This window comes from Hydra vulgaris, chromosome 15 (genome assembly GCF_038396675.1).
Source record: "Hydra vulgaris chromosome 15, alternate assembly HydraT2T_AEP".
Classification (NCBI taxonomy): Eukaryota; Metazoa; Cnidaria; class Hydrozoa; order Anthoathecata; family Hydridae; genus Hydra; species Hydra vulgaris.
In genome coordinates, this window is record NC_088934.1 from 29,118,176 (window position 1) to 29,127,500 (window position 9,325).

Genomic DNA, 9,325 nt, shown 5'->3' on the forward strand with positions numbered 1-9,325 from the left:
ACTTTTCTCTGTAAAACTTTGCTTAAGAATCCATTAAGTTTAAACCTTACAATATTTAAAGTTAGTTATCATTTTGTCATAAATGATAAAATTCATCAATTTCATAATTTAATCGTATTTAATCATTGTATTTAATATGATTCATAATTTTAAAGTATTTAACATATATTGATTTATAAAATATAATCTCTTATATCTGTAGTATCTATTGTATATAATATTTTCTATTATATGAGTATATAATTGTTAATTTTATTATATTGTAATAGTGTTTGTTTTGAATACTTATATAGTATATTGTATAAATCCTATATAATTTATACTATGTATAAATTACATGCAATGTATCCAATTTATATAGAAAACCATTTGTTTATACATAACTATAATACTTCTTTAACTTGTATATTTGGAGTTATGTTTATTTTATATATATATATATATATATATATATATATATATATATATATATATATGCAATTAAGTTTCTCTTGAAGTAGGTTTGCAAATTTATTGTTAAAAGGTTGCATTTTTTTTTTTGAATAAAATATTTCTAGCCTTTTATATCAGGTTTATTGTACTTTGATTGTATATGTTTATTACAAAATAACTTTTTTGTGTTTTTGATAATAGTATATATTATCGATTGTGTTGATATATATTTATCTCTTTAGAAGTATTTAGTGTACAATCTGTAATAAAATGAGAGAGCAAAAAACGATGAATTTGGCAGAAGTTGAATTCCTTGCAGAACATTCCATGGTGTCAGTTCTTCCTAACTTTAAAGAAAATAAATTTAATATTTTAACAGTATGTTTAATATATTTTTATTATATAATTTTTTAAAAAAAGCCATTTTAAAATTCTTTAAGTTGATAACAAATCTTATATTGTTATATTTATTTAAATTAATCATTAATCACCTTTATAATTAATTCTTGTTAAGTATCGTCTTGAAGATAATTTTTTAAGAAAAGTTTTTGTGAACTCTTAAATTAAATTTAAGTATTTGTTTAATTTAAGTTAATAATAAAATGTCTTTATACACAAACACATGCGCACTTGCATCTACCCACACTTGTGCCAGTGTGTATGACCAAACAAAAAAGATTTTTCAACCGAAAGTTTGTTTCAAAATTTTATAGTTCATCATCAGTTTAAAATAGTAGTTATAAAAGTTTAGTTTTGTATATTTGTAAAGGATTTATTACACTGAAATTTTCTGTTAACAAAAGTTAGATTATGCTAGAAACATTGGTATTTAGTAACTTTTCTTTTAGCTTCGTTTTGAACAGATTATACAGCTTTATTTTCTTTTAAAATTTTTTTTTAAAGTAAATAAAAAAAATCTAATAATTTTATAATTTTCTGTTAGGTTGTGTCATAAAAAATCTTGGCAGTCTTCGACCTGTGGTTTCTTTTAACCATTCAAGTTTTGAGGCTTGGCCCCAAAACTTGAATGGTTAAAATAGCAATTTACACAATTGTAAAAAAGCCATATTATTTTGCTGTTATTTGCTTTAAAGCTGATCTTTTTTTGTTTATCTTGCATTAAACCAATCAAAATAGTTGATCAAAATAGTTGGTCATAATAGGCAAAAGCTATTATGACGAACTTTTCAACTGCAGTCTAAGCATTTTAGGGTAGTCAGCTATATAAAATTTTTTAGGATGGTGTAAATTACTTACTAATAGTAAACAACTTTTTTGACAGACTTTATCTGTAAAAGTTCATAAATAAGGCTTCAGCTCTAACTTTTGCTCTAACTGAAGCAGTGACATTGGTAATAAAATAGTAATAAAATTTTACTTGTACTATGTATTACAGAATGTATATATCATCTGTTCAAAATACAAATAGAACACACAAAATGTCTTTATGATGCTTGGTTTGAACATACTTTCTCACAATAATAAATACTTTACTAGTAAGAATAAAACATGTCAATATAGCCACCAAGTCATATGTATGTGTATTTTTAAAAAGTATTAAAATCATTTAAACTTAAAATTAAAAAATATTTAATAAACTAGTTTATTTTTTAAGTTTCTTTGTACTTTAACTAATAACATAACATAAAAAGCATTTTTTTAAAACTTGTATCTATTTTAAAAACCTAAGCATACATGCTTTAAACTGAGAAATCTGAGAAATTTGTTGATGGCTCTAATGTTTTTTAAACCACGTAAATATATATAAATATATATATATATATATATATATATATATATATATATATATATATATATATATATATATATATTTAAACATTTTTGAAACGTATTCTACAAAATAGAGTGCTCAATGTTCTTAAAAGAACAGAGCAATTATAAATTAGTAGAAAATAACTTAACAAAAATTTTACAACAAAAATCACCCTAAGGGCAGAAATAAAAAAATAACCAGAAGGCAACATTCTTCCATTATGCGTGTGACATTATCCAGAGTACGAAAAACAAAACAAAGAAGGACTGAACTGGAATTACCTGTGACCACAAGACGTGTCCAACAAATTATAACCAAAATCAGGGCTGTTCTAGTAGAAAAAGAGTTCTCACAAAACCACCATTGACTAAAAAAAAAGTTGCAAGATTTGAGTTTGCCAAGAGCCACATGACATGGGACGCAGAATAGGAAAAAAATATTCATTAAAAAAATAACGTTTTTTCCAATGAAAAAAAGATTAGCTCAGATGGACCTGATCAATTTAAGTATTATTGGCTTGATTTGAAAAAAAATGATAATGCTGCAAGTAACACAGCAATAGGTGGAAACATGATTCCAGAAAAAACATATACATGTTTAGGATAGGCCATTTGTTCACCTGACTTAAACCCTATTGAAAATTTATGGGAAATATTTTGGCATGAACTATATATGGAAATTCTCGACAGTATAATATGATACAAGAACTTAAAACTTCCATCCAACAAGCATGGCATAATATTTCAAAAGTTTGTTTGGAAAATCTTATAAAAAGTATGAAAAACTGAATCTTAGTAAACATTTAAAACTTAAGTAATAGAACAATTATTATTTAAAACAAAAATTATAAAGATTTACTTTTGATGAGGCAATAGAAATTTGTTTTTTACGAATTAAATTAATAATTATTTTCTATTAAAATATTATTTGCAAATTTATTTATTCCTAATTATTTCTGTAAAAAAAAGAAAAATGCAAATACTTCAAGAATTCATTTACATGTACAAATTCTAAGTTGAACTATAGAAATTTTGGTGAGTGTAATCAAAAACATTTACATTTAAATCAGCGCTCTTTTTAAAAAAAATTTTTTTTCTGTTGCAACAACTATGCCTTTTAAAAAAGCAATACAGTTTATTATGAAATTAGTTTATTTTTATTTTTAAAAATGACTGCATTTTTCATTTTAGTTACAATGAAAATTATACTTTTTAAAGAAAAAAATATACTTTTGTGAGAGAAAAAAATATATATACACACACACTATATATATATATATATATATATATATATATATATATATATATATATATATATATATATATATATATATATATATATATATATATTTATATATATATATATACATATATATATATACATATATATATATATATATATATATATATATATATATATATATATATATATATTATATATATATATATACATATATATATACATATATATATATATATATATATATATATATATATATATATATATTTATATATATATATATATACATATATATATATATATATATATATATATATATATTTATATATATATACATATATATATACATATATATATATATATATATATATATATATATATATATATATATATATATATATATATATGTTATAATTTAAGTAATAATGCAATATAATATTAATGACGTCACTTCCCGTCTTCTGAATATTATAGTTATTAGTAACGCTATTTATATATAATCTATTATACATACGGTTATTAGTTACGCTATTTATATACGATAGATGTTTGTAGTTCTTGTATAGCCTTTTTCTTATATTTGATAAAAGCCAAAATATACACGAAAGACTTTTTTATTATGGTTTACAATAATATTATTATTATGGTTTTACTATTATATTATGGTTTACAACAATTTTATCAAATATAAGGTAAATTTTATTATATATAAATATAAATCAGTATGGATGCAAAAATATTCAAAAAAGTACTGTGCGCCGAACCAAACGAAGAAGACTATATATACTGGAAAAAAATGCTATCAATTTACCTAGATAAAGCCACAATCCCAGAGGATTGTAAACTTCAAGTCTTATTCGTTCTATGCGGAGTGAAGGCTTTTACGATAATTCAGGATGTTACATCATACGACGATGCAATCAAAATTCTTGATAACAAGTATCAAAAATGATCGACAGCGATCATGATGCGCCATAAACTTCGCTCTTTTAAACAAAAAGAAGGGGAATCGATTGAAAGCTTTATGAGTAACTTAAAACAATTTTCCAGAAAATGTCCAACAGAACCTCTGACAGCAGATCAACATAGTAACCTTCTAATATGTGATGCCTCTATAGCTGGTATCCGCTCAACTTCTATTCGTCAACGACTGCTTGAAGCTACAGATGACAATCTAGAGTCACTTTATAAAACAGCTCTTACGATGGAATTGGCCACCGAAGATGCCCTTAATTTGACAACAACCATAACAGCTACTACCACACTACCAACTTTTGCAGCAAGTCGTAATCTTACCAAATCTCCCTGTTTTTGGTGTGGTAATGATCCACACTCAAAAATCAAATGCCCTGCATGAAACTCTACATGTACACATTGTCATAGAAAGGGCCACTGGGCAACTGTCTGTCTTTCTAAGAAAGAAAACAAAACTTATACCAAAGCAGCAGTTGTTAAAGAATATAACGAAATTGCAGATAACGAAAAGGATGATAACACAATAATATCTACGGTCGTAGCAGCAATTGACTCACCTGATAGACTAAGTAACGTCACCATAAACGAAAATCTAACATATCCACTGTTAGATACTGGGTCCGACAAAACTTTTATTACATCAAAACTTCTTCGACAATGGAAATTTTCATACGATACTCAATCTACCTCAAAGGTATCACTGGCAGACAACTCGACATTAAAAGTTAAAGGTATCTTCCATGGTTCATTATTATTGGCTAGAGAAAAACTAAAAGTACAATTTCTCGTTGTAGACGACTTGGTAGCACCAGTAATTATAGGAATGGACGTGTTAACATGTCATTCCTCAATTACCATTAATTTTAAAGGAAACAAAGAGCCTCTAAAATTCTGTTTAGCAACAAAAAGTATGAAATGTTCAACATACGCCTTAATTCCTGGAATCGATATTAACAAAATAAAACCTGTAGCTACAACCTCACGACGTATTCCCAAAAATATCTCCGTCGTAACAGATGAAATAAACCGCTTACTAAAAAAAGACATAATTCAAGTAAGCCGCAGCCCTTGGCGAGCTCAATGTTTTGTAGTATCAACAGGAAATAAAAATCGCCTCGTGATCGATTATTCGAATACAATTAATTTACACACTCCGCTCGATTCATATCCTAGACCACGAATCGATGACTTAATACTTAAAATAGCAGTCCATAAAATTTTTAGCACAATTGATCTCAAATCGGCGTATCATCAAGTGAGAATACGACCTGAAAATTACAAACTAACCGCATTTGAAGCCAATGGCAAATTATATGAGTTCAAACGCTTACCCTTTGGATGTACAAACGCAGTACCAATCTTCCAAAGAGTAATGGATGAATTCATTCAGGATAATAAACTTGAAAACACATACGCTTATCTCGACGATATAATTATTGGTGGAAAAGATGCCCAAGAGCACGATAAAAATCTTAGTCGCTTTCTACACGCAGCTAAAATCGCTAACATTAAGATAAACGAAGAAAAGAGTAACTTTAAAAAAACTCATATCGAATTCTTAGGCCACATTATTGAAAATGGAACTATAAAGCCAGACCCAAAAAGATACGAAGCACTGATAAATATGCCTGAGCCAAGATCGTTAAAAGAGCTAAACCGAATGATAGGTTTATTTGCTTATTACGCTAAGTGGATACACAATTGCACAGCATTAACTCTCCCACTTACCCAAGCAAGAGACAATTTTCCAACAAAGGGTTTAACCCCAAATGCCAAAGAAGCAATAAAAATACTCAAAAATAAACTTGTAGAAGCTTGTCTAGCCTCCCCTAATTTAAAAGTTTCATTAACAATAGAAACTGATGCCTCCGTCTCAGCACTCGGAGGTACACTATTACAACTTGGCAGGCCAGTTGCCTTCTTTTCAAGAACATTAACTAATGCCGAAAGGAAGCATGCGATAGTTGAAAAAGAAGCGGCTGCCATAGTGGAGTGCTGTAGAAGATGGAGGCATTTGATTAACTCAGTACCATATACTAATATAATAACCGACCAAAGATCCATTTCCCTTATTTTCAATAAACAGAATGCAACAAAAAAAAAAAAGAAAAATTAACTCGATGGCGTTTAGAATTAGCTGATATTAATTATACAATCTCATACAGGCCGGGGAACCAAAACATTGTAGCAGATGCCCTTTCAAGATGTTGCTCGATTGTAAATAACACTAAAGCGTTTTACAGTATCCATTCCCAGCTATGCCATCCCGGAATTACAAGAATGATACATTACTGCAAAACCAGAAATCTACCATACTCCACCGGAGAAATCAAACAATTAACAAACCAATGTACAACTTGCAATGAACTCAAACCACGTTTTTATAAACCCCCCACAGGTCGTCTCATTCAGGCAACAAGGCTTTGGGAACGCTTATCGATGGACTTTGTTGGACCTTTACAATCCACTACAACAAACAAATACATCCTCGTGGTGGTTGACGAGTACTCACGCTACCCATTTGCATTCCCCTGTCAAGACATATCAGCTGAAACTGTTATACGACACCTTCTTAGCCTCTTTTCATTATTTGGTGCACCATCATCTATTCATACAGATCGTGGAACTCAGTTCGAAAGCTTAAAAATTAAAGTTTTTCTAGAAAAAAACGGAGTAATTAAAACTAGAACCACTCCTTACCATCCCCAAGGCAATGGTCAGTGTGAACGAATAAATGGAACAATACTAAAAGCTATTAGTCTAGCTCTAAAAACCTTAAGTCTAGGAAAAGAGAAATGGGAAATAGTATTGCAAATGGCTTTGTCCTCCATAAGAGGACTTCTGTGTACTGTCACTAACGAAACACCCCATCAGAGGATGATGAACTTTCAACGCTCATCAATAATAGGCACTGTTTTACCTAACTTCTTAACAGAACAGGATTCCACAATCCTTTACAGACGTCGAGTACGAATGAAAGGAGATCCACTCGTTGACAGAGTTCAACTGCTAGAAACAATATCGCCCCACTACGCTCGAATAAAATTTCAAAATGGAAAAATTGATACTGTTTCAACAAAAGACCTCGCCCCACTAGAAGACCTAAATCCCCCAACAGAATCAGTCCAACAACAATCCGGTGATTTGAACATTGAACAGATGATCAACAATACCAGCAATTCAATAAACAGAAACCAAGAAGAACTAAGCGAAACCAACGAAGTAACTTCAAGCCAATTAGTTGAGAATTCAATTATAGATAGTATCCCTTGTAATCAGTCACCTACAACAGCAGTACCTAGTCAGCCTATGCAGATTGTTACTACTCCCGAGAATCTTACTAACATACCCTCAAGAACAGGACGCGTTATGAAGAGGCCAAAGTATCTCGACGACTACTTTCTTTCCTAGTATAATATCAGAGGTTAAGTCTATACTCTACGCCCTAAAACTTTCCTAATGTGGAGAAGACTGTTATAATTTAAGTAATAATGCAATATAATATTAATGACGTCACTTCCCGTCTTCTGAATATTATAGTTATTAATAACGCTATTTATATATAATCTATTATACATACGGTTATTAGTTATGCTATTTATATACGATAGATGTTTGTAGTTCTTGTATAGCCTTTTTCTTATATTTGATAAAAGCCAAAATATACACGAAAGACTTTTTTATTATGGTTTACAATAATATTATTATTATGGTTTTACTATTATATTATGGTTTACAACAATATATATATATATGTATATAATATATATTATGTATATATATATATATATATATATATATATATATATATATATATATATATATATATATATATATATATATATATATATATATATATATATATATATATATAGATGTATAGATAATAGATACAGGCCTTATTATAAGATTTTGTTGCGTAACGGAAAAGTGCAATAAAGATAATTGTTAAAAGTTAATTACGTTAGTTACGTAAATACCTCATTGTAATTAAATTTAAAACCGCATTAAAAATTGTTGTAAGTCTTTGAAATAAAATATCTTTAAATAAACAATATTGTTATAAAAAAAATTATTAACAAAATTTAAATGTTTTTAAAAAAAAATTATTTTAAAATCTTCTATTTATTTAAACTTTTTTTTTTCTTTTAAACATTTGTTTTATGGTTATTTTTTTTAATGAGTGGACACTTGTTTATGGTTGATTTTTTTAAAGGGATTTAAATGTTCTTACAACTACACGATTAGATTGGGTTTTCCCCTTTATAAACAAAATTTTTGCCCTACCTAAAGCATTTTTGTAACTTTTCACGAAACAAAAGTTGTATTTAAACAAAGATTACCGCTTTTTGACTTTTTTTTTTTTTAATTCCATTAAAATATTTTATTTTATATACCGTTAAACCTAATGTGTTTTTACTATTTCATACAAAGCCAAAAAAAAAAATAGTGTTTTCGGTTTTAAGATGTTATTAGCAGAACTTGTTTTTAACAAATATCAGTATAATTTTATAATTTACATATCTTATATTTATAGCGCTAGTATAAGTTTTGTTTTTAAAACAAAATAAGTAGAAGTTGGGCTTTTAAAGCGTTTATTCATTGATAGCGTTATTTTCATTCGGTCATGAAAGAATGGTTTGTTCTATGAAAAAAATAATGAAATTCTTCTACATAAAATTTAACGGCAAAGGGAAAACCCAAACATAGCATTTATAACTTAAGTTTGAAAGAACTTTTTTGTATTGATGTTATTTATTAACTAGAAAATCGCATTATTCAGACTAGTATTTTTTTTTAAACATAGAGCCGGTGACGCGAAATAGATTAACTCCCCAAAAAGTTAACTCCCGGTTAAAACATTCTAACTCCCCGGTTAATCTATTTTGAAATAAATTAACCCTG

The 9,325-nt window shown here is 27.7% G+C and overlaps 1 protein-coding gene across 1 annotated transcript in view; it reads left to right on the top strand.

Annotated features, from left to right (window-relative positions):
- The first annotated feature begins 659 nt into the window (after nucleotides 1-659).
- The window catches only part of LOC100202090 (DNA replication complex GINS protein PSF2), a 27,851-nt gene continuing 19,185 nt past the window's right edge, over nucleotides 660-9,325 (top strand). Inside the window, exon 1 of the mRNA XM_065818790.1 lies at nucleotides 660-810. Coding sequence (XP_065674862.1) covers nucleotides 703-810 — 108 coding nt within the window. The 5' untranslated portion in view covers nucleotides 660-702. The remainder of the gene's footprint in view (nucleotides 811-9,325) is intronic.